General features: G+C 44.8%; 1 protein-coding gene across 4 annotated transcripts in view; it reads left to right on the top strand.

The window, feature by feature from the left end:
- The window catches only part of stard3nl (STARD3 N-terminal like), a 34,561-nt gene extending 8,917 nt beyond the window's left edge, over positions 1–25,644 (top strand). The window contains exons 5-9 of one of the 4 annotated variants that reach the window (XR_005943346.1): positions 2,751–2,804; positions 7,976–8,096; positions 10,767–10,856; positions 16,781–16,879; positions 23,808–23,883. Coding sequence is in view for 3 of the 4 variants with exons in the window: in XM_041190347.1 (XP_041046281.1) it covers positions 2,751–2,804; positions 7,976–8,096; positions 10,767–10,856; positions 23,808–23,869 (327 nt within the window). In the remaining variant the exon portion in view is untranslated. Of the gene's footprint in view, positions 1–2,750; positions 2,805–7,975; positions 8,097–10,766; positions 10,857–16,780; positions 16,880–23,807 lie in introns of all 4 variants that reach the window. The other 3 variants (XM_041190350.1, XM_041190348.1, XM_041190347.1) reach the window with 3 other exon arrangements.
- The last annotated feature ends 1,431 nt before the right edge of the window (positions 25,645–27,075 follow it).

Genomic DNA, 27,075 nt, shown 5'->3' with positions numbered 1-27,075 from the left:
GCGCACGGTGTGCTCTAACCGCAGCCTGGTGCACGGTGTGCTCTAACCGCAGCCTGGCGCACGGTGTGCTCTAACCGCAGCCTGGCGCACGGTGTGCTCTAACCGCAGCCTGGCGTACGGTGTGCTGTAACCGCAGCCTGGCGTACAGTGTGCTGTAACCACAGCCTGGGGTACGGTGTGCTGTAACCGGAGCCTGGTGCACGGTGTGCTCTAACCGCAGCCTGGCGCACGGTGTGCTCTAACCGCAGCCTGGCGCACGGTGTGCTGTAACCGCAGCCTGGCGTACAGTGTGCTGTAACCGCAGCCTGGGGTACGGTGTGCTGTAACCGCAGCCTGGGGTACGGTGTGCTCTAACCGCAGCCTGGCGCACGGTGTGCTGTAACCGCAGCCTGGCGTACAGTGTGCTGTAACCGCAGCCTGGGGTACGGTGTGCTGTAACCGCAGCCTGGGGTACGGTGTGCTGTAACCGCAGCCTGGCGTACAGTGTGCTGTAACCGCAGCCTGGCGCACGGTGTGCTGTAACCGCAGCCTGGCGCATGGTGGGCTGTAAGCGCAGCCTGGGGTACAGTGTGCTCTAACCGCAGCCTGGCGCACGGTGTGCTCTAAACGCAGCCTGGCGCACGGTGTGCTGTAAGCGCAGCCTGGGGTACGGTGTGCTCTAACCGCAGCCTGGCGTACGATGTGCTGTAAGCGCAGCCTGGCGCACGGTGTGCTGTAAGCGCAGCCTGGGGTACAGTGTGCTGTAAGCGCAGCCTGGGGTACAGTGTGCTGTAACCGCAGCCTGGGGTACGGTCGCCTGGCGTACGATGTGCTGTAAGCGCAGCCTGGCGCACGGTGTGCTGTAAGCGCAGCCTGGGGTACAGTGTGCTGTAAGCGCAGCCTGGGGTACAGTGTGCTGTAACCGCAGCCTGGGGTACGGTGTGCTCTAACCGCAGCCTGGCGTACAGTGTGCTGTAACCGCAGCCTGGCGTACAGTGTGCTGTAACCGCAGCCTGGGGTACGGTGTGCTCTAACCGCAGCCTGGCGCACGGTGTGCTGTAACCGCAGCCTGGCGCACGGTGTGCTGTAACCGCAGCCTGGCGCACGGTGTGCTGTAACCGCAGCCTGGCGTACGGTGTGCTCTAACCGCAGCCTGGCGCACGGTGTGCTCTAACCGCAGCCTGGCGCACGGTGTGCTCTAACCGCAGCCTGGCGCACGGTGTGCTGTAACTGCAGCCTGGCGCACGGTGTGCTGTAACCGCAGCCTGGCGTACAGTGTGCTGTAACCGCAGCCTGGGGTTCGGTGTGCTGTAACCGCAGCCTGGCGCACGGTGTGCTGTAACCGCAGCCTGGGGTTCGGTGTGCTGTAACCGCAGCCTGGGGTTCGGTGTGCTGTAACCGCAGCCTGGCGCACGGTGTGCTGTAACCGCAGCCTGGGGTACAGTGTGCTGTAACCGCAGCCTGGCGTACAGTGTGCTGTAACCGCAGCCTGGCGCACGGTGTGCTGTAACCGCAGCCTGGCGCACGGTGTGCTGTAACCGCAGCCTGGCGCACGGTGTGCTGTAACCGCAGCCTGTGGTACGGTGTGCTGTAACCGCAGCCTGGGGTACGGTGTGCTGTAACCGCAGCCTGGGGTACGGTGTGCTGTAACCGCAGCCTGGCGTTCGGTGTGCTGTAACCGCAGCCTGGCGTACGGTGTGCTGTAACCGCAGCCTGGCGTACAGTGTGCTGTAACCGCAGCCTGGGGTACGGTGTGCTGTAACCGCAGCCTGGCGCATGGTGTGCTGTAACCGAAGCCTGGCGCACGGTGTGCTGTAACCGCAGCCTGGGGTACGGTGTGCTGTAACCGCAGCCTGGCGTACGGTGTGCTGTAACCGCAGCCTGGCGTACGGTGTGCTCTAACCGCAGCCTGGGGTACGATGTGCTCTAACCGCAGCCTGGCGTACGGTGTGCTCTAACCGCAGCCTGGGGTACAGTGTGCTCTAACCGCAGCCTGGGGTACAGTGTGCTCTCACCGCAGCCTGGGGTACAGTGTGCTCTCACCGCAGCCTGGGGTACGGTGTGCTGTAACCGCAGCCTGGCGCACGGTGTGCTGTAACCGCACCCTGGCGTATGGTGTGCTCTAACCGCAGCCTGGGGTACAGTGTGCTCTCACCGCAGCCTGGGGTGCGGTGTGCTGTAACCGCAGCCTGGCGCACGGTGTGCTGTAACTGCAGCCTGGCGCACGGTGTGCTGTAACCGCAGCCTGGCACGCGGTGTGCTGTAACCGCAGCCTGGCACACGGTGTGCTGTAACCGCAGCCTGGCGCAGGGTGTGCTGTAACCGCAGCCTGGCGCACAGTGTGCTCTAACCGCAGCCTGGCGCACGGTGTGCTCTAACCGCAGCCTGGCGCACGGTGTGATCTAACCGCAGTCTCCAAAGAACATCTCTGCTGTCTCAGTTGATTGGGCAGTTTACACCCAGAGGTCTGTTAGCCCTTATTTAAATAAATAATCTGGTGTTTGGAAAAGTGTTTTATTTCCTTCAAAGTTAACGTCGTTGCCCCCCACACTCCTAGGCAGTGCGGACAGGGCGATGCCTGTCTGGGCCGGGTTTCTACTGAAAAAGTGCTCCTGATCCTACGAGCGATTTGGATAAAGGGATATAGTTTTCGTAAGTGGTCACAGCCCCAACACTTAATTAGGTTTGATTAATCCACCCTCAACACAAAGTGATGAATTATTCAATCTTTCTCCTGTGATTGTAAATACTTGTTCTCTTCACTATTCCAGATTACAACAGCTGTCACCAGTGCCTTTCTAATTGTAAAAGTCATTGTTTCCAAGGTAGGTACTTACTAAACTCTGAATAAAAGATCTTTCCAGAATTGAAATCAGTATGCCTGCCCTTGACGTCAAGGCATCATTTAATCAAGTGTGCATCAAACTGAATCAATGGGAACTGGGGGGAAAACTCTCCGATGGTTGGAGTCATACCTATCACAAAGCAAGATGGTTGTGGTTGTTGGGGATCAATCATCTCAGATCCAGGACATCACTGCAGGAGTTCCTCAGGGTAGTGTCCTCAGCTCAACCATCTTCAGCTGCTTCATCAATGACCTTCCTTCCATCATAAGGTCAGAAGTGGGGATGTTCACTGATGATTGCACAATGTTCAGCACCATTCGCGACTCCTCAGATACTGAAGCAGTCCATGTCTAAATGCAGCAAGATCTGGACAATATCCAGGCTTGGGCTGATAAGTAGCAGTTACATTCGCCACACAAGTGTCAGGCAATGACCATCTCCAACAAGAGAGAATCTGACTGCCTCTTGTTGACGTTCAATGGTATTACCATCGTTGAATCCCCCATTATTACCATCCTGGGGGTTACCATTGACCAGAAACTGAACTGGATGAGCCTTATATGTGGCTACAAGAGCAGGTCAGAGGTTAGGAATTCTGAGGTGAGTAACTCACCTTCTGACTCCCCAAAGCCTGTCCATCATCTATAAGGCACAAGTCAGGAGTGTGATGGAATACTCTCCACTTGCCTGGATGAGTGCGGCTTCCACAACACTCAAAAAGCTCACACCAACCAGGACAAAGCAGCCCACTGTCCACACCCCATACATCACCTTAAACATTCACTCCCTCCACCACCGATGCACAGTAGCAGCAGTGTGTACTATCTACAAGATGCACTGCAGCAACTCACCAAGGCTCCTTCGACAGCACCTTCCAAACCCGTGACTTCTATCACCTAGAAGGACAAGGGCAGCAGATGCATGGGAGCACCACCACATGCAAATTCCTCTCCAATCCACATGCCATCCTGACTGTCACTGGGTCAAAATCCTGGAACTCCCTCCCTAACAGCACTGTGGGTGTACCTACACCACAGGGACCGCAGCGGCTCAAGAAGGCAGCTCACCACTACCAGAGAGTGCGAGAGGAGGACCTGGGACAAGCAGTCAGCAGCACCTTGAGAGTGCAAGAGGAGGATCTAACATCTAGTCTATACTCAAGTAGGAGTAAGGGTAAAATAAAATCGCGGGTCCATAATCTATTTAGTTAAGAGATGTCAGGGGAGCTCAGTCCCGTGATTTAGACATCTTGCGCTATGTGGGAAATCCTAGATGCTCCTGGAGCTCTGGATGACCATGTGTGCAAGAGGTGTCTCCGACTGCAGCAACTCGAGCTCTGGGTTTTGGAGCTGGAGCAGCAGCTGGGGGCACCACGGTGCATTCATGAGGCTGAGAGGTTCATGGATAGCACGTTTCAGAACGCGGCCACCCCGCAGTTCAAGGAACTGCAAGCAGAGAGGGAATGGGTGACCACCAGACAGAAGAAGGGGACCAGGCAGGTCACGAGGGAATCCCCCGAGTGCATCTCGCTCGCAAACCATTTTTCGGACTTGGAAAACAGTGAGAGTGACGGTTCCTCTATGGAGGTCAAACAGAGCCAAGGTCATGGCACTGTGAGTGGTCCCGCTGCTCAGAGGGGGAGGAAGAAGTGTGGAAGGGTAATATTGGTAGGGGATTTGTTAGTGAGGTGTGCAGATAGGCACTTCTGTGGCTGTAGATGTGATTGCAGGGTGATATGATGCCTCCTGGCTGCCAGGGTGAAGGACATTATGGAACGGCTGCAGGACATTCTGAAGTGGGGGGTGAACATCCAGAGTCGTGGTCCATGTTGGGACCAATGACATAGGAAGAAAGAGAAATGAGATCCTGCAAGTAGACTTACGGAGTTAGGGAGGAAATTGAAAAGCAGGACTTCAAAAGGTAGTAATCTCCGGATAACTCCCGGTGCCATGCAGTAGTGAGCATAGGAACAAAAGGATAGAGCAGATGAATATGTGGCTGGAGAGATGATGGAGGAGGGAGGACTTTAGATTCCTGGGACATTAGGACTGTTTCTGGGGCATTGGGACCTGTACAATTTGGACGGGTTACATCTGAAAAGGAACAGGACCAACATCCTCACAGGGAGGTTTGCTAATGCTGTTGGAAACTAAATTGGCAGGGGGATGGGATCCTGAAAAGTAGTTCAGAGGGAGAGACGCTGAGATGGAATTAGAAGTTAAAACACTAGTGAGTGAGTCTGGAAGGCAGAGGAAACATAGACTAGATAAGAAAGAAATGAGTTTAGCAAGGCTAAATGGAACATATTTTAATGCAAGGAGCCTGAGGAAGATGACAGATGAGCTGAGGGCACAGAAAGGCATGTGGGAGTATGATATCAGAGCTATGACCGAGACTTGGCTAAAAGGGCAAGATTGGCAGCTCAACATTCCTGGTTATAGAATATTCAGGTGAGATAGAGAGAGGGATAGTAGAGGGGAGGTGGTTCCAATATTGAACATGAAATCAATTATAGCAGTGAGGAGGGATGATAACTTGGAAGGATCATTAAATGAGGCCATATGGGTAGAAGTAAAAAAACACAAAAGGGGCAAACACGCTGTTGGGTGTGTACTATAGGCCCCCAGTCAGGGAGGGATAGAGGATCAAATATGTAATCAAACTTCAGAGAAGTATAAGAATAATAGGGCAGTAATAATGGGGGATTTTAACTACCCAAATATTAACTGGGATAGTTTTAGTGTGCAAGGTAGGGAGGCAGCAAAATTCTTAAATTGCATCCAGGAGAACTTTTTTAGCCAGCACGTAGAAAGCCCAACAAGGGAGGGGGCAGTACTGGACCTAATATTCTGAAATGAACCTGGGCAGGTGGAAGGTATATCAGTCGGGGAGCATTTTGGAGATAGTGACCATAACTCAGTTAGATTTAGGATAGTTATGGAAAAGGATAAGGTTGGGCCGGGAATAAAAGTTCTAAACTGGGGAAAGGCTAATTTTACTAAGATACGATGCAATTTGGCCCAAATGGATTAGAAGCAGCGACTTGCAGATAAAACTGTGTCAGAGCAGTGGGAGGCATCCAAGGAGGAAATAGTGAGAGTACAGGGCAAATATGTTCCCGTAAAGACAAAGCGGGGGATGGGGTGGGGGGTGGTGGCAGGGCCAAGTCCAAGTCCAGAGAACCCTAGGTGTCAAGGTACATAGAGGTTAGGATTAAGAAACAAAGAGAAGCTTATGACAGATATCGAGGGCTCGATATGGCAGAGCCCTTGGAGGAGTATAAAAAGTGCAAAGGGGAACTTGAAAAGGAAATTAGGAAAGCTAAGCGAGTACATGAGAAAGCATTCGTGGGTAGAATAAAGGAAAACCCAAAGGGTTTTTTTTTAATATATAAAGAGCAAGAGAATAACTAGGGGAAGAATAGGGCTAATTAGAGACCATAAAGGTAATCTGTGTGGAGCTGGAAGACGTGACTGCAATCCTCAATGAGTACTTTGTGTCGCTCTTCTCAATGGAAAAGGATGATGCAATTATAGACATTAGGGTGGAGGACTGTGAAACGTTAGAGGAAATTAACATAGAGAGGAGGAGGTAGTGGGTTTAACAGCCTTAAAAGTGGATAAATTCACAGGCCCGGATGAGATGTATCCCAGGCTGTTGAGGGAGGCAAGGGAAGAGATATCAGGGGCCCTAGCAGTAATTTTCAAACCCTCTCTGCCCACAGGTGAGGTGCCAGAGGACTGGAGGACTGCTAATGTTGTCCCATTATTAAAAAAGGGAGGAAGGGATAGACCAGGAAATTACAGGCCCAATCAGTCTAACCTCGGTGGTGGGGAAGTTACTAGAAAGAATTCTGAGGGACAGAATATATCTGCACTTGGAGAAACGCAGATTAATCCGGGATAGTCAGCATGGATTTGTTAAAGGAAGGTCATGTTTAACAAATTTGATTGAATTTTTTGAGGAGGTAACCAGGAGTGTTGGTGAGGGTAATGCATTTGATGTGGTCTACATGGACTTTAGCCAGGCTTTTGATAAGGTCCATCATGACAGACTGGTTAAAAAAGTAAGAGTCCATGGGATCTAAGACAATTTGGCACGTTGGATCCGAAATTGACTGAGAGGCAGGAAGCAGAGGGTGATGGTAGAGGGATGTTTCTGTGACTGGAAATCTGTTTCCAGTGGGGTTCCACAGGGCTCGGTGCCGGGGCTCTTGCTGTTTGTGGTGTACATAAATGATTTGGACTTAAATATAGGGGGTATGATCAAGGAGTTCGTGGATACGGAAATTGTTAGGGTGGTAAATGGTGAGGAGGATTGCTGTAAACTGCAGGAGGATGTCAATGGACTGGTCAGGTGGGCAGAGCAGTAGCAAATGGAATTCAACCTGGAAAACTATGAGGTAATGCACTTGGGGAGGGCTAACAAGGCAAGGGAGGTTATGCTGAAACTGTATAAAACACTGGTTAGGCCACAGCTGGAGTACCGTGTGCAGTTCTGGTCACCACATTGTAGGAAGGATGTCATTGCACTGGAGAGGGTGCAGAGGAGGTTTACCAGGATGTTCCCTGGGCTGGAGGGTCTGAGCTATGAGGAATGATTGGATAGGCTGGGGTTGTTTTCCTTGGAGCAGCGAAGGTTGAGAGGGGACCTGATAGAGGTGTGTGAGATTATATGGGGCATTTGATAGGGTGGATAGGAAGACATGTTTTCCATTAGTAGAGGCGTCAATAACCAGGGGTCATAGATTTAAGGTAAGAGGTAGAAGGCTAAGAGGGGAGTTAGGAGAAATTGTGGTGGGAGTCTGGAACCCATTGCCTGAAAGGGTGGTTGATTCAGAAACTCTTGTAACATTTAAGTAGTATTTAGATATTCACTTGCATTGCCATAGCCTCCAGGGCTATGGGCCAAGCACTGTAAGGATCAGTGTAGTCAGATCTTTGTTGACTGGTGCGGACACAATGGGCCGAATGGCCTCCTGTACTGTAGACATCTGAGTCACCACCATCTAAAGGGCAATTAGGGATGGGGAATAAATGCTGGCTTGGCTAGTGAACCACATCCTGGAAAGAAAGTTTTTAAAAATTATTGAGACTGTCTCCTATCGCTCTCTTCCTTTAATTTGTTAAACGGATCTCGTTTTCCTTTAGCTTCTGGTCCAAGGTACAGCCTTTGCCTATTTACTGCCAATCATCTCTTTCATACTGGCCTGGATCGAGACCTGGTTCCTGGATTTTAAGGTGTTGCCACAAGAGGCAAAGGATGAAAACAGTAAGTCCAGTTACTGTTCCTTTGTACTCTCCATCCCCTCATTCTGATGTCAGATTAATTTGCAGACTGAGCAGGTGAAATAGATGGTGCAGATAAAGGGTGATTTATAACACTGAATTTTAGTCTTTTTCAATGAAGTCAATCTAACCCCTTGTTTTATTCACAAGCTATTCCCTGTCCATTCTACTCTTGCTGTAACACTTCTTTAAAATTATAGAGTCATTGAGGTCTGGAGCGCAGAAAAAGGCTCTTCGGCCAAATGAATCTGTGCCAGTCAAACAAGTACCTAACTATTCTAATCCCATTCTCCAGCACTAGGCCCATACCCTTGTATGCCATGGCATCGCAAGTGCACATCCAAATACTTCTTCAACATTATGAGGGTTTCTGCCTCTACCACCCTTTCAGGCAGTGAGTTCCAGATTTCCACCACCCTCTGGGTGAAAAAATTCTTCCTCACATCCCCTCAAAACCCCCTGCCCCTTACCTTAAATCTATGCCCCCTGGATATTGATCCCTCCACCAAGGGGAAAAATTCCTTCCTGTCTACCCTATCTATGCCCCTAATAATTTTATACACCTCAATCATGCCCTCCCTCAATCTCCTCTGCTCCAGGGAAAATAACCCAGTCTATCCAATCTCTCCTCATAACTAAAACTCTCCAGCCCAGGCAACATCCTGGTAAATCTCCTCTGCACTCTCTCTAGTGCAATCACACCCTTCCTATAATGCGGATTCCAGAACTGCACACAATACTTTAGCTGTAGCCTAACCAGCGTTTTATACAGTTCCAGTGTAACCTCCCTGCTCTTATATTCTATGCCTTGGCTGATAAAGGCAAGTACCCCATATGATGCCTTAACCACCTTATCTACCTGTCCCACTACCTTAAGGGACCAGTGGACATACATACCAAGGTCCCTCTGACCCCCGGTACTTCCCAGGGTCCTAACATTCATCGTGTATTCCGGTGCCTTGTCCTACCCAAGTGCATCACCTGACACTTATCCGGATTAAATCCCATTTGCCACTGATCAGCCTGTCTATATCCTCCTGTAATCTAAGGCTATCCTCCTCACTATTTACCACCCCATCAACTTTCGTGTCATCTGCGAACTTACTGATCAACCCTCCTACATTCAAGTTTGAATCGTTTATATACACTACAAACAGCAAAGGACCCAACACGGATCCCTGTGGAACCCCACTGGACACAGGTATCCAGTCATAAAAACACCCCTCGACCATCACCCTCTGCTTCCTGCCACTCACCCAATTCTGGACCCAATTTGCCAAATTGCCTTGGACCCCATAGGCTCTTACCTTCAGTATCAGCCTCCCATGCGGGACCTTATCAAAAGCCTTGCTGAAGTCCAAGTAGACTACGTCAAATGCATTGCCCTCATCTACACACCTGGTCACCTCTTCGAAAAATTCAATCAAATTGGTCAGATATGACCTCCCCTTAACAAAACCACTCTGACTATCCTTGATTAATCCCTGCCTCTCCAAGTGTAGATTAATTCTGTCCCTCAGAATTGCTTCCAATAGTTTCCCCACCACTGAGGTTAGACTGACTGGCCTGTAGTTCCCTGGTTTATCCCTCTCTCCCTTCTTGAATAATGATACCACATTGGCTGTCCTCCAGTCCTCTGGCACCTCTCCTGTGGCCAGAGAGGTATTGAAAATTATTGTCAGCGCCCCTTCTATCTCCTCCCTTGCCTCACTCAACGAGCTGAGATACATTTCATCCGGGCCTGGAGATTTATTTACTTTTAAGCCTGCCAGACCACTTAGAACCCCCTCCCTTTCTATGCTAATTTATTTAATTATCTCTCAGCCCTTCTGCCTGATTTCCATACCCACGTCATCCCTCTCATTTGTGAGCACCGACACAAAGTATTCATTTAGAACTCTACCTATGTCTTCCAGCTTCACACACAAATTACCACTATGGGCCCTACTCTTTCCCTAGTTATCCTCTTACTCTTAATGTTCTTGTAAAATAACTTTGGATTTTCCTTTATTTTACCTGTCAATGTTTTTTCATGCCCCCTTTTTGCTCTCCTAATTTCCTTTTCAAGTTCCCCCTACACATTCTACACTCCTCTAGGGCCTCTGCTGTTTTGAGCCCTCGGTATCTGCCATAAGCCTCCCTTTTTCTCTATCCAATCCTGTATATCCCTCGACATCCAGGGTTCCCTGGATTTGTTGGTCCCACCCTTTATCTTTACTGGAATATGTTGGCCCTGTACTCTCCCTATTTCCTTCTTCAATGAGCCCCATTACTCTGACGCAGATTTACCTAAAAGTAGCTGCTCCAAGTCCACTCTGGCCAAATCATATCTGATCTTATTAAAATTGGCCTTCCCCCAATTTAGACCTCTGATTTCTGGCCCATCCTTGTCCTTTTCCATAACAGCCTTGAATCCAAAGGCGTTATGATCATTATCTGCAAAATGCTCCCCCACTGATACCTCTGCCACTTGCCCGGCTTCATTCCCTAAAATTATTAAATAGGTCAGTTTACAAATTTGGAAAGTGTGATACTGCCAAGTCAGTAGTTACAACTTATAACTTGTTGCTTTGGGGATATAAATTATAATAAATCCCGCGTACATTTTGTCCTGCCGATGCCTGTAATACACGTATTATTCTTTCTGTTCTAGGAGTCTTTACAGTAGCAGAACATGCACCTCTCATCATTCCTGGCCCCCTCTCTGATGGCCAGTTTTATTCTCCTCCTGAATCTGTTGTTGGTGAGTACTGTAAGTGTGTAATGGAGATTGTAGGGCAGCTTTGATGCTTTTGGCACATGGTGCCAACACTCATCACATCTGTTTATGGAATAATAGGTTGTTAATTTCCCACAAACATGTGTTCATTCATGTGAAATGTGCAAAGCACATTAAGAATATTAAAAGTCTGATTAATTCCTACCTAAATATCCCATTGATATTTTGGACCCAAATCTCCATTAATTGGCCATTCACCAAGTTTCTGCATAGAGCAAAACATCTGTGAGATGGTGAAGACCAGCAGTTGCCTAGGACACTTTGCAGAGACTGAGTAGGCATGTTCTCCTACTTTTCCCAAGCACTCACCTCATTACCAGTGATCTTTGCATTTTTGCAGTTTTGAAATAAATCACTCTCCAGAATTGGCACTCCCACCATATCCGTCCTCTTCACTGCACAGTTTTTCCCCTCAAACTGACTCTGCAACTGTAACCCCTGCTGTTGTTTGTTGAACAAATGTGAGCGTCTCTGAATTTAGTGCCTGCTGCAGTTCATTCCCTCCCTAAACACCTGTTTTACACTGACAATCTAATCCTGGCCTTGCTCTTGGTGCGAGCCACTGAATCTCACCATTTCCTGGAACCTGCCTGTTCCTGTAGTCTTCATCACTGACATGCTCAACTGTGACCACTTCATTCCCTCTGGGCCTGCAGCCCCCTAACCACCTCCCATCTCCTGCACCTACATTGGTGGCAGGAAGTTCCTCCCCTGAAATCACTGAAGATAACTGCTTCTTTCCTGCACCATCAATCAAACCTTTAATCCCTGCCTCCCTGGCCTCCAGAAACTCTGTGGAATTTATAGATTTCTTTTTTCCAAGATGCAGACCATCCCTTTATCTGCTTCTGCTGCTTACCCCATTTCCCTCTTCCCACCTCTCTCTCCTCCTCAACCCAACTCTTTCACCAAGCATTTTGGCCACTCACCCAACATCTCTCTCTATTTTGTCTGACAAGTCTCTGTATAGTAACCCTGTGATTTTGTTTATGTTAAAGATATAATGTAAATACACATTAGTTTAACTGTTTTCCTACATAAATCATTCTGATATTCCTAACTTGTTTTGAAATGGAATGGGGACCAGTCCTTCAGTTAGCCAGTTTGAACAGTTGAGATTCGGTGGTGCTGTGTGTGTTTCCCTTCACTGCTGTAAGTGTCAACACTCAATGACTGTGAGCTGAAAGCCACACACTAACTGGAAGGACAGTTCTCTATTGAACAGAAGGAAAGGCCTCCTAATATTACAAATGAATTTGCACAAAAGTCCAACTGCCTTGTTCCAAGTATTTGGTTATCATGCTCTCATATGAATTGTATCAGTAAAGATGTTTAAAAATAAGTTTGTGAGAAAAACCCTTCACAAAGGTTTTGTCACTTTTTTTTTTACAAACACACAACGCTGTTTTGTTTCAATTTGATTTATATTGTTCCACAAATACATTGCAGCAACAGTCAGCTACAGCCTCTTTGGTGCTTCTTATTCCTGGGTAATAAATGTTTGCTAAATAGTTTTTGGAGACTATTGCTCTGCTCAGAATATACTTTCTTGTGCCATAATATGTGGTTCTAAAATTGGGTTTAATCTTGTGTCATAAGCAATTACCGAACTTTGTTAACCTTTGCTGTGGTATGTCAGTTATAGCCTAAACTTCTGCATTTTGTTCAGCCTTTTTAAGTGTAAATTCAATTGGAGCCAGTATAGAAGAGGCCATGTTGATGCTGATTCCCAGAATTACGTTTGCTGAAGTGCAGAGCAGATGTTTACTGGTGACTGCCCGCCAGTTGTAACCATGCTGGTATGGACTGTAAAGGACAGTGAAGCTGTAGTGAGTGTTGATGTGGTTTGGTTTTTGGAAATAGTTCAATTTCCTCCCTCAGTTAGACTGGTGGTGTTAGGTGCGTACGTTAGTGTTAGGATGTGTAAGTTAATAGGGTGATGGCCCATAAGTTCCCCATCTGTGGGTTGTGTCTGTTTCAGCTATCAGCTCATGGAGCAGTGTGCAATATGACAGGAGCCCCATCTCCCCACCACATCCTGTCCTGTTCAGTTATTTTTGTACAGAGATGGGTTAAACCTTATATTGGCTCCTTGAAAGACTGATTCTCTGCTACAGGAGGCTGTTTCCCGAATATCTCTAGAGCCATGATCTTAAACCACAGTGAGTATTTCCTGTATAGTGCGATTCTCGGCTGTGCTGTCTGCGTTAAGTTGATGCAGGTGTTCACTGTAAAGGAGTTTAACTGTTTTCAGCCACAAAACCACCACTTCTCTGATCTCGGGCTCTCTCCTTCAGAAGCTGCTAGAAATAACAAAACTTTAGATTTTTTTTCCTCCAAGAGGAAACATTCTTTTAATGACACAGGCTAGTTCTAATTGAAGGGACTACCCAGTTTGGCATTAAAAACAATTCACTTGGTAAATATTTGAATGTTTAATTTCTGTCTGCTATGAAATGAAATAGGTTAAACTTTAAAAGCCTTTGCCCCACCACCCCTCCACCCTTTGCTGTGGAGTACAGTAAGACTACAGTTTGGGCACTGCATACAGTTTTGAGCTCCACATTATAGGGAAGATGTTGAAATGATGGATGGTGTGTAATGCAGCACAGGTTCACTGGACTGCTGCATACTGCAGGGAGTTACACATTTGACAAAAGACCTAAATTGGGCCTGTTTTTGTTGAACAGATGTTGATGGAAGTAGAATCATAGAATGATGCAGCACAGAAGGAGGCCATTTGGCCCATCATGCTTGTGCCATCTCCCTGAAAGAGCTATCCAATCAGTACACCTCCCCCCCCACCCCCCACCCTTTTCCTATCGACCTGCAAATATTTATTTTTTCAAATATTTGTCCAATTCCCTTTTGAATGTTACTATTAAATCTGCTTCCACCACATTTTCAGGAAATGCATTGAAGATCACAACAACTCAGTGTTTCAATAAAAAGTTTCCTCATGCTGCCTTAAGCCTGTGTGCTCCAGATCCTGTCCTTTTTGCTGCTGGAAACAGAGTAAATCAGGAGAAACTATCTCAATCTTTCATGGTTTTAAACACCTCTCTTCAATCTCCCCAGTTCCCAAAGGAGAACAACTTCATCTTCTCTAGTTTGTCTGTATAACTGAATCCGTCATCGATAGTGCCATTCTGGTAAGCCTCCTCTACACCCTTCTTAAGGTGTGACATCCTTCCTAAAGTGTGGCCCCCAGAATTGCCCATATTAACTAGCTGGGCCTTACTAGTGTTTTAAGCCAAGGATCCTGTGTGCCTTTTTAACAATCTACACAACTTGCCCTGCAAAACTTATGTATACGCCCTCCCCCCCCAACCCCTCTATTTCTACACCCCCTCTAAAATTGTACCATTTAGATTATATTACCTCTGCTCATTCTTCCTACCCAAATGTAGCACTGCACACTTATGTTAAATTTCATCTGTCATGCATCTGCCCATTTCAATAGTCTGAATCCTGAAATCTGTTGCTACTTTCCTCCTTATTTACTGCATTTCCAAGTTTCATGTCACCTGCATACTTTGAAATTATGATCTATAAAACCAATTCCAGGTCATTAATATATATCAAAAAGAGCAAAGACCTTGTATGTATGCTTCTCTCCAACTGAAACACCACCATTAACACTGCTTTCTGTCTTTTGGTCAGTTTTGTATCCATGCTGCCACTGCCCCTTTAATCCCATGGGCATCAATTTTTCTAACAAGTCCATTTTATGGTCCTTTGTCAAATACCTTCTGAAAGTCCGCACACAGCATCACCTTCATCTCTCTCTATAATTCAAAGAACTTAGTGAAGTTAGTCAAACACAATTTGTCTTTAACAAGTCAATTTCATTTAATTTTATTCATTGGCCCACGTTTTCCCAATGGCAATTCATTTTGTCTCACGCTGTTGTCTCTAAAAGTTCCCCACCACCAATGTTGGGTTGACTGTCCTGTAGGTACTGGGGTTTATCTGCCCCTCCTTTCTTGAACAGAGGATTAGCAGCTGCAAACCTCCAGTGCTCTTTCAGCACTTCACTATTTAAGGAGCGTTGGGAGATTGTGGCCAGAACCTCCACAATTTCCACCCTTACTTCCCTCAGTATTTAGGATGCATCCTATCTTTACCAGTTAAGCACTGCTAACCTATTAGCTTTCTCCGCTTTCCTTTATGCTATCCAACATTGCTACCACTTTCTGCTTTACTGCTACGTTGACAGCATCCTCTTCTTTAGTGAAGACCGATGCAAAGCACTCAGTACCTCAACTATACCTGCTAATTCTACCAGCAGATCACCTTTTTGGTCCCTAATCAGCTCTGCCCTCTTTACTATTTATTTGTGAGAAAAAACTTTTGAGTCCCCTTATTATGTTACCTGCCAATCTATTCTCATTCTCTATTTGCCTCTCGTTTCCTTTGTTTGGTTTTCCTCTGTACTTTTTGTGTTCAGCTTGGTTCTCCACTGAATTTTAACTGACATTTATTAAAACCCTCCTTTTTCTGTTTCATTTAAATTCCTTAAATTTGTTGCATTTCTTTAGACACCAAGGAAGCTCTAGCTTTGGATGGGAACCTGTCTACTCTTTACGCAAAAGCAAAATCTACGGAAGCTGGAAATCTGAAATAAAAACAAAAATGCTAAGATTAAGATCATCAGTTCTGATGAAAAGTGATTTCAACCTGAAACATTAGACTGTAACTTCCGAGCTCCCCAACGTCGGATTTGGGGGGTACCCCAAAGATGCGCTGGGGAATCCCCTCAGAACCTCAAAGGTCAGGGTTTGCACGGCAATTGCCCAGAAGCACAAACTTCCTTTGGGCAATTGCCCTGCACTGGAAACCATCTGAAATGCGATTTAAACGGCAAACTCCAGATGATTCTGGCTGTGTTACACAAGAAGTTACTCAGGAAAAGTTAGAAGAATCCAAGTCCCTTGTAACTTCTAGCTGACCATTGTAAAGACACAAACCACCCCCCCCCTCCCCCCACCCAATCCAATGCCCACCGCCTCCCTCGGCCCTTTGACCAGCCCTCATGATGTTCAACAGTGCTGTAAAACAGGGGACGGGTCCTTCCTCAATCCAACTCTGCTGGACTGCAGCACTGGACTTCAGAGACAGCTGCTGTGCCTGGATCTCGCCCAGCCTGAGCCAGAACGTTGGCGGAGACAGGCATGGGAGAAATTTTGTGTAAATAATTGGGCATGGAGTGGCAATCCGACACTGATTGCCACTCTGAGGAAGTTATGGCCCATTAACTCTTTCTCTCCACAGATGCTGTCTGACCTGCTGAGTATTTCCTGCAATTTATTATTATTATTATACTCTTCACACAAACTGTCTCCTCTTGGGAGGCCTCCCTTCAATTATGAGAAGATGGGGCAGAATTGATAGAAACAGATTGTTTTCAGTGGTAAAGGATGTGAATGAGGGTTCATTGATCTAAGGGTAAATGTAAGCAATTTAGGAAAAGGACAGGAGAAACCCCTTTAGAGGCAGTGGAAGCACTACTGGAATTACCGATTGAAACCGAACCATGTTAACATTTAAGAAGAGGTTAGAGAGTTGTTTGAAGGAAAATGGGACAGGGCAGGTACATGGAATTAGAATACTTCAATGGATATAACATACAGAACAGGCTAGACTTAATTACGTGTTTCTGTGTTGCAATTTCTGTACAATCATAGAAGCAGTGATGTCTGAAAATGACAGTGTTGCCTCTTTTATCCTTCCAATGATGTATTTATTTATCATTTTCAGATTGAAAAAAAATAGTCACCAGTGTTAGCCCAAAATGTACCTCCTGAATGTAGACATAATTCACGTCTATTGTGTCTGAGGCACAAGAAATTATCAGGAGATTGACATTGTGTGTGTTTAATTTGTAGATTCTGATGAGGAAGATGATGCTGAACGCTCAAAATATTAACAGGTGTGGAAAATGACAAAGCTGTTGACTCCTATTTGCACTATTAACGTCTGGGCTCGTGAGTGAGAATATTGACTGGCTGCACGGTTTCACAGTTACACTAAAAGAAAGAAGTTATTGTTAAGCACTCTTTACCTCAGCCTCTTTCTCTGGCATGTGCAATATGCTCTATCCCTTTGACACACTCTCACCCTATTTCTTCTCCACCGATCTTCGTAATATACAGCGTTCCCCCTGCTCTGTTGGAAGTGTGATACTATGAAGCTCAAGTCGAGGTTCAGGCAGCCAGACCCCTTGGCTCATTGGAAGAAGTGCATGACCTTTCTAGTACCAAACTTTACTGTTGGGATAGAGTCCATCTGAGCCAGACTGGAACCTGGTTCCTAACAGATAGGATGAATAGGGTGGTGAGAAGGAGTTTAAACTGGTAGGTGGAGAGGAGGACCTGGATAGATACAGTAGTAAAGATAATAGTTTGGAAACAAAGAAAAGGGAAGAGCATAGAGGAACAGTCAGAAATTGGCCTTTGAGCACCACAGATAAAAGAAGAACTGAAAGATGTGAAGCAATTGAACCAGGAGAGAGAGCGAGTTAGGAAATATGAGTGTAAAATATTAGAGCAGAAGGGCAGCTTGGGCTCTGGGGCCTAATTAAGTTTTCTTTATACAAACAATTTCAATTAATTGCAGGCAAAAGTTCAGTTTGGAGAGCCTGACATGGTAGCCATAATGGAGACATGACTATAAGACTGTCAAGACTAGGAACTAGATATACCAGGTTACAAGATCTACAGGAAAGCCAGGGAAAGTGGCAGATGGAGAGGGGTAGCTTTAATGATTACAGGTGAAATCACTTCAATGATGTGAGAGGATATAACGAAAGTAAACAGGCAGTGGAGATTTTATGGGTAGAATTAAGAATTGCGGCTATAGCAGGAGTTGTATATAGGCCCTCTCTGGTAGTAGCTGTGAAGTAGTAGCTTGTATAATAGCTGAGATTAGACAAGCATGTAGTAAAAGCAGAATAGTTTTAATGGGGTGGGGGGATTTTAACTTTCACATAGATTAGCATGATCAGACTAGCATTGTAAGGGGATGAGTGTCCCTTTTGGAATCTCACTAAGGTTTGGAGTTGTACTGTGGACGAAGAGGAATGAGACACTCAGTACCAAGCAATGTATGAAAACAACAATCTTTATTAGACAACTGCTAAACAATTGTTAATGATTAAAAGAACATTAAAGAAAGATAACTTTTTTGAAAAGAAAGGAAGAAAAGCAACTTTACAAATATACTATACGTACCATCTTACAAATGCAAAGATGGTAACACAACCCCAGATTGGTCTGTTCACGACCATGAGCTCCGCCAAGTGGTGAAATTCCCTTTGATTCATACATCACCAAGTCTTCAAATAACCCCACATGGTGGCGGACAGTCCTGTCAGTCACTCTGTCGACATTACTTGGTCTCCTGAAGTTTTGAGTAATTGGCTAATCCACTCCGGCTGCAGCCCCAAATGTTGGATGCTGTGCCCCTTTAAGGCCAATTCCTGGCTCCATTCCAGCCTTTCTCAAAACAGGGGCCTGGTAAACACAAGCTTTTATCCAATTCTCCTCACAGGCACTGCAAAGCTTTGCAAACTTTGCAATATTCAAGTTGTTACCCATCCTTTGATGGTGTCTCCCATCTGTCATCAATCAGATTGTGTATCCATCAATCAAACTCCATCTCCTGATTCCCACCATAGTTGACCACCCCATGTTCAAGGTTATTCATTGTCCTAGTTTGTTGTTCAAGAAAAATGACTTCTGTTAAACAAAGACAACTTTTATTTTATTAAGTCTGGCTTGAAGAGAGAGACTGATGATGTAGGCGAAATACCAGCTGTGAATGGCCAGTATGATAAACAAGATCCTGGGAAAACAAATCGACGGTTAATATTATCACTACTGATTAGTATTGTTTAATTATTTGACTTAAAGCACAATAACACTTACTTTGTAGCCCTTGATTTAAAACTAACTTTACAAATATTCAATCAAGCTTAAAATCGAGCAAAGCAGAAATAAAATGCTAAAGTACAAAATTACAAAAGTTACTGGCTACAGGATAACAGCACATGTCAGAAGGAACAGAAATATACATGCCAATAAAGACAGCCATAGACAACTAAAGTGAAAGACAACTAAACTAAAAGAAAAAGCATACAAAAATGTAAAATTTATCAATTTTGCTTCCAGTTTCCACCCCTCTCTTACCTTCACATGGTCCATCTCTGACACTTCCTTTACCTTCCTTGACCTCTCTGTCTCCATTTCTGGTGATAGACTGTTCACCAATATCCATTACAAGCCTACCGACTCCCACAGCTACCTCGACTACAGCTCCTCACACCCCGCTTCCATCCCTTTCTTCCAGTTCCTTTGCCTCCGTCGCATCTGTTTCGATGTTGCCACTTTCCAAAACGCCGCTTCTGACATGTCTTCCTTTCTCCTGAGCCAAGGGTTACCCCTGCTGTGGTTGACAGGGCCCTCAGCCATGTCCAACCCATCTCCCGCATCTCTGCCCTCACTCCTTCCCCACCCTCTCAGAACCATGATAGAGTCCCTCTTGATCTCACTTTTTACCCCACCAGCCTCCGCCATTCTCGCCAACTCCAGCATGATGCCACCATCAAACACATCTTCCCCTCACCTCCCCTGTCAGCATTCCATAGGGACTGTTCCCTCCGGGACACCCTGGTTCACTCCCAACACCTCAGCCCCTTCCCACGGCATCTTCTCATGCAACCGCAAAAGATGCAACACCTGCCCCTTGACCTCCTCCCTCATCACTGTCCAAGGCCCCAAACTCTCCTTTCAGATGAAGCAGTGCTTCACTTGCACCTCCTTCAATCTGGTCTACTGTATTCCCTCCCCTCTACATTGGGAAGCTAAACGCAGACTGAGTGACCACTTTGCGGAACACCTTCACTCAGTCTACATGCATGACCCAGACCTCCCTGTCACTTGCCATTTCAACACTCCACCCTGCTCTCATGCCCACATGTCCATCCTTGGCCTGCTGCAATGTTCCAGTGAAGCTCGACGCAAACTGGAGGAACAGCACCTCATCTTCTGACTAGGCACTTTACAGCCTTCTGGATTTAACATTGAGTTCAACAACTTCAGAACTCTCTCTTCCACCTCTACTCCTTTTATAATCCATTTTTTATCTTTATTTTTATTATTTTCATGTTTATTTATTCCTTTTTTCCCCCAACCACAGGGCCATCTGTCACTTGTTTCTATGTTGTGCTTTCACAGGGTGCTGACCCTTGTTCTGCTATTAACACCTTCGGCCACAATCAGCATCTTCTTTAGTCTTTAAGACTATCATTAACACTCCCTCTGTCCCGTGTCCATGACATCTTTGTCCATCTCTCCTCAGCTCCCACCTATCCCTGACCTTCTACCTTGCTTCACCTGCTCCACCCCTTAAACAATGTAAAATCCATCACATTTCTACTCTTTAGCTCTAAGGAAGTCATAAGGACTCAAAAGGTTAACTCTGTTTCTCTCTCTCCACAGATGCTGCCAGACCTGCTGAGTTTTTCCAGCATTTTCTGTTTTTTTGCAAATTACCCTGTTCCTGTGATCCTTAATTTTGTTCTTTTCTTTCCTTCCCTGGGCCGACATTGATACTGGGATCATCTCACCCAGGCAGCAAGTTATCTGCTGCACACCACTACAATTATTGAACTCTCCAAAACTTCAAAACTGCATTTAAGCACATTAATTGCGTTGTAATCATTCGTAATACAGAACAAAGATTTTCCATGCGACAGTTTCACACCTGGTGCTTAAACTGTTGTGGCCAGTGTATCGGTTATAAAAATTTCTGGTATGAATCCCTGACAATAGGGCCAACCCTCTGGTGGGTTGTGCTATATTTGGGTTGTACAAACTGCCATTACTTGTTGTGGTCCACAGCCCTAACTAGAAATGCCTTTATCTTATAATCATATATTTCAGGTTCATAATGAAAATCCAGCAAGATTTCAGAAGTAATTAATTTTAAGCAAATGTTGCAATAACCTGTGTTTTAAGTTGACACAAAAAGCTGCCATAAATGTTAACATTTTGTACATTTTAGCAGCTGTGTGCCATAAGAACAGCGGGTGGCCCTTCAGCCCCTGGTGCCTGTTCTGGCTTTCTATTAGGTCCAGGCTTATCTGTTCCTTAACTTTATTTTCTTGCCTTTGCTCCATATCCCTTGGTACCCTTAAGCCAACAAAAATCCACTAATCCCAAGCTTGAAATACTCATTTGAACACAGGGATGTTGGGGTTGTGGCTCCAGATTTCCATTAACCTTTGTGTGAAGAGGTGCTTCCTGATTTTGCCCCTGAACAGCCTGGCTCTCGTTTTAAGATCATGTCTCGTTGTTCTGGATTCTCTTACTAGAGGAAATAGTTTCTCCATTTCTACCCTATCAAATTGCTATCATTTTGAGCAGCTTGATCAGATCATCTGTCAATCTTCTGCACTCGAGGGAAGACAAGCCATGTTTATGCAACCTGTCCTCAATTCAACCTCCTTGCCCCATTGCGCTGGTGAATATACACTGGACTCCCTCCAAAGCCTGAGGTGTGGTGCCAAGAAATGAACACACAACTACAGATGGGGTCTGACTAAACCCCAATTAACTGAACAAAAACAAAAATACCTGGAAAAACTCAGCAGGTCTGAACTGAATCTCACCTTAGTTCCCTTTGTATTTTAGGCCCACTGCGATTAAAATGAGCTCACCCCTTCATTCTATCTTTTGAAGTTTTGTTCTGTTTGTAAAGCTTTTGTTAGCTGACAGCTGAGCTGCTTTAGTCTTCACAGTAAACAGTCAGTGGTAAGGAATGTGTTGGGTTATGATTCACAATCAGCATAAAGCATCAGAAAAGAACCTATTGTCATTAGTTACTGATGAAGAGTGAAAGTAGGGTGCTTGGTAATATTTTGTTGACTCACTTGCATGAAATAATCCAACATTGAGCTGGCTTTAATAGGAACACTATAGCTTCTTAGCTAGTGGTACCAGCTCTGTTCATTAGCTATTAAAGTTAAATTGGAATGATTCATGCATTTTATCAGATGCAATCTTAATTGGTTTACAAGTGTCTGATTTATTTCACGCACTTCTGCTCTCACCCCTTCCCCTTGCTCCCAGAGTGATGGTAAGGTTCGCACCAGCCTCGTATTCAACAGTTTCATCCTCTGCTATTTTCACCCCTTTCAATGTGATGCCACCATCAAATAGTTCCATAGTTTCACACCATAGGGCAGGATTCTCCCTCCAGTCGGGGTGGGGGGGGGTTGAAGTAGGGGTACACTAGAGGCGCACCTCTGATTGGCGCCCCCAATCGGGGACGTGCTGCCATTTTGTGGGCGGGCCAATTAAGGCCCGCCCAGTGTGGTGTCCGCATGGAAGCGCTGAGCGTTCCCTGTGCAGGTGGAGGAGAATCCCTAAATCCAGGAGTGCGCTGTTTTGCGCATGCGCATGAAAGAGCGTACTCATCTCCCTGAGGCTAAGTGCTGCCTCAGGGAGATCAGCTCTACTGTCAAAAATATTAAAAATAGAAAAAAAACCCTGGCATCGTCCTGTTGGGACATGTCCATAACTTTTTAAAAAGCTTTAATTAAATTTTTTAAAGCCTACATGAAACCTCATCCCGCCCGTGGATGAGGTTTTATGCTTTTTCTGAAGCCCGCAAGGTCTCTTGGCCTGCCCGCCAACCTTAAGATTGGTCAGTCAGGTCCATTACTTATTTCAGTGACTCTGTCAATGGCCTCATTTGGCCATTGATAGGTCGGTGGACCCACAGCTGATTTTGCTGCATCCCCGCCTGTCTGAAAATTTAAATGGGGCGCGGTGATGTTGGGAGTTCCGCCTGACATCACTGCACGTCATGTTACACGTTGGCGAGCAGGTCCCGCACTCCCCCACTCACCGACGGGAAAAATCCTGCCCATAAACTCTGTCTCCACCTGTTCTGTTTTTCTTTTGCTGGTTTGGTCTTGTTTGGTCCTTTCTTTAGCTCTTTATTTTGTATTCAGACAGCTGATATGTAGCCATTCATACCTCACCTGAACACGACTTTTGTTTCTTTACGTATCTCCTTTAGCTTTAGCATCATGAAATCTTTTGTTATTTAATTTACCCCGCACTCCACTGTGTCACAGACCTTCCCCATTTCCTTCCTGCCTTTTCTCCCCTTCCACTGGCTTAGAAACAATTCCTTTTCTATCGAACTGAAGCATTAACCCCACAGATACTGCCTGACCTGATGAGTATTTTCCAGAACAAAAACAGAATTACCTGGAAAAACTCAGCAGGTCTGGCAGGATCGGCGGAGAAGAAAAGAGTTGACGTTTCGAGTCCTCATGACCCTTCGACAGAACTTGAGTTCGGGTCCAAGAAAGAGTTGAAATATAAGCTGGTTTAAGGTGTGTGTGTGGGGGGCGGAGAGATAGAGAGACAGAGAGGTGGAGGGGGGGCGGTGTGGTTGTAGGGACAAACAAGCAGTGATAGAAGCAGATCATCAAAAGATGTCAACGACAATAGTACAAAAGAACACGTAGGTGTTAAAGTTAAAGTTGGTGATATTATCTAAACGAATGTGCTAATTAAGAATTTTCCAGTATTTTCTGTTTTTATTTAAGGTTTCCAGCATCCATAGCATTTTGCTTTTTATTACTTTGTTATTCAATTACTTGCAAATAAATTATAATCTTGTCTTTAAAATGGGGGATTTATCAGACTCTTCAGCATCAACTGAAATTGCGCTATAATTAGCATTTATATCTAAGATGTCAATTCGTACGCAATTATCACTCAGTGCGCTGACTGACTGATTAGATCATTGATTGTGCATCCGTGTGTTTAGTTGTGTGAAAGTTTATTGCAAGTAACCTGACTTTTTCTCTCTCCAAACTCCCCTTAACCATCTCAGCAGCCGCCCACGTGGATGCAGTTCAGTCTGAAAGGGATAATGGAAAAGTTTCTAATCGCTGAGCTGCTGAATGCTCCCAATACCAGAATTAATTTTGGGGAAGAACGAGATGTGACTGGCAATGGGAAATCTGTGATTCACTTTATGCTGCAGAGCCTTCACCTGATGGAAGTTTATCACTTTGCTGCCTTATGCCAGCCTTGAAATGGCTTCTGGATCCTGCTATCACTGAACTAACTTCAATCCCAGAATCGGCTGCTGCGTAACATTTCTCAAAATAGCTCATTTTAGGCTCCAAACCAATCATTTCAGGGATTAATAATTTTACTGAGATAATATTTGAGGATCACTGACAAGTGTGATCAAGTCACCTGACTGATGTGGTCGGACTTATTCACTTTAAGCATTATGTTGCACTAAAATTCTTAATTATTTTTGTTTGGTCTTTCATTATTTTAAATGGAATTGGCCAAATGCAGCAAAATGTTATAAATTATGAAGTGTTCCTGAACATTCAAGCTTTTTTTTCATATTTATGCCTTATTTGTAAAGAAAAGTATTTGAGATAAACAGAGGGAGCATTGCACAGATGCGCAAGTGACTGATATTCAGCCCATGTGCTGTGTTTATATCCCTGAACATCAATGCACATCACAGCTTACAGCTGTTACTTTCTGCAGCGCTAGTTTATTGAAGGAATTTTTAAAAAACCATTTATATTTAGCTGACAATAGCAACAAACTAGGCAGAAAATTACACAGCATTCTTGACAATGAAACCAAACAAAATATTTTGTGACAGAATGAAGAATTTATCTTTATCCATTAATTGTTCCAGGAGGTGCTGAAAGCCCCAGAACTCAGTGTGGGTGGCAGGATGCAGTCTCTGCTGCCAGTATCAGCAAGTAATTGGATATGTCAGCTGACAGCACTCCCATAGTGTGAGCCCTGATGCTGTGGTCGTGTTTGTATTGTGAGATGGGAAGCACTAGTGCAGATATTCCAATCCTTCACTTCGTAAAACAGTTAAGTTTTAATTGCATTTCTTTTTAATAATTAAAGCAGTAGATTTATAAATCAACGCAATGCCATTATAATTAACTTTAGTTGCTTGCAGACTTTTTGTCTAAGTATTAAATATTGTGTTCTGTAATAAAAGATTAATTCATTCTTTTAAAAAAAATAGGAGCGTTCCTTGGGACAAGGTTCCAAGTGTTGGTGACCTCTTCCCCAGCTCCCTCATAAATTATATGTTGTATTTTCTGATTTTTGTGCCTCAACACTAACAAAGAGCTCACTTGATTTTGAACCTAGGCTGGCTGACCCCTATCCCATAGGAAGGCAGCCTGCCCCTGTCCCATGCTCTTCCTATAAGATCTTCCTCTGCTAGCAAGTGTCTTTTGCGAGACACCTGATCACCGACTCTTCCTAATCCTCTCACCTCTTGAGTGGGTCGCAGCCTGAAGCAGTTGAGGACCGATATTCCCTGAGCCATTGTCTATTTGGTGTTTTGTGACTTCTGATGTTTTTTCTGCCCTTGTATCACCTGTTTAATTTGTGGATTTTTACTGGTGTCATGACTACTGGCCCTCAACGTGAAAAGCCATTTGTTTTAAGCCCATCAAATAATTTTATTCTGATCTCTAATCAGCTAATTATGCCGCTTTTACAGATCAGCCCCTTCATCTTCAGCCTGCTGAAGGAAGGAGGGTCGCGGTTAGAACAGGGACATTGTAAAGGTGCGTAGCATCTTCCCACAGTTATGGATGCCAGTGCTAGTTAACTGATAAGACCCATATTTAATAGACAATCGTGGACACTTCATTTCACATAGTTCCCCCCCCCCCCCCCCCCCCCACCCCGCCACCCCAACCCCACCAAACCTTGAATATGACCAAATATCTGGGCACGGGGATATGGTGTGTGTGAGAGATAATATGGACGATTGCTTCTGCAAAATTAATGCATTGTAGAAATTTGAGAAAATATTTGAACATTAGCTTAAATTGGATTGAAATGTAATTGTATGTAATGTACATTTAATCAACTGCTTTAATGTTTTTGTGGAAAAACTCCTGTTTAATTTTAATTATATGCAAGCAGATATACCAGGAGCTCTGTAAATGATTGATTTACAGTAAAAGTATTAATGCTGTGATAAATGCTGCTGCTACACTGAAATTATAATTGCTTATTGCATGTTCCAGAGGCTTTTAACTTGCATCATATTTTTATACAAAATGCTCTTAACTGTTATTCTGATAATTGTTTTAATTCTGTTTACATTGCTTCAAATTATTGGATAAAAATCTGTTTTAGCATTAAGAAACGATTCTGAATTGTCAAGAGCAGGCTCCATGTGCAAATTTATTAAGGGATTCAATGCTCGTCTTATTTTAATGACATGCTTCCCTTTTTATAGCTGCAGATTTTTTTTAAAAGATACAAGCTCCACCTCATGACTGAAATTCAAAATCCTGCCCTCCCTTTATATAGCTAACAACTGATCATGACTGTGTGAACTCCATTGTTAATCTCCCTCCATCCACTAGTAATTCTTCTGGAGTTCCCCGTCACTGGGCTTTACAAGATGCTAATGTGGGCTGCCCTTCGAAACCACAACTCGCTGTGGGAGTGTGAACGAGTGTTGGTAAAATGGAGGCCGAGTGTTGGTGTTTTACGCTCATATCAATCTCCCTGGTCAAACTTTACACAAAGGGATTTAGGGCTTTAAATGATCAAACTGCTGATATTGAACACACAAGACCAGTTAAAAGGTGAAAATAATCAAGTTGTAAACCAAGCTGGCAGACTCAGTCCAGCCACTTCCAGCTCCTGCCTTTATGCTAATGGATCTGATATTGTATCTGCAACTTTCAATTCATGCCTTGTTTTATTCATCTGAAATAGATGGATCACTTTATACATTAAATCATTTGCAATAAAAGTTAATGGATCAATGAAAATGGAAGAAAGATGTTTTATTTAAACTCTATTTGATGTTTTAAGAGTTATGCTTTTTCTGCCCTTATATCATCTGTTTAATTTTTTGATTTTTACTGTTGGAAACTGGAGTCCTGACTGCTGATCCTCACTTTAATATGAAAGGCCATTTGATTTAAGCCAATCAAATATTTTTTTTAATTTTGACCTCGAATCAGCAAATTATGTTGAGCTTTTCAATGAATTTATATTTGAGGAGTTTCTAATTACATTATGGTGACCTCGTTAATACAAAAAAATGCTTCATTTTCAAATCGTTCATAACT

This window comes from Carcharodon carcharias, chromosome 6 (genome assembly GCF_017639515.1).
Source record: "Carcharodon carcharias isolate sCarCar2 chromosome 6, sCarCar2.pri, whole genome shotgun sequence".
NCBI lineage: Eukaryota > Metazoa > Chordata > Chondrichthyes > Lamniformes > Lamnidae > Carcharodon > Carcharodon carcharias.
Note: the sequence above shows the minus strand (reverse complement) of the source record. Positions and strands in the feature narration are given on the sequence as shown.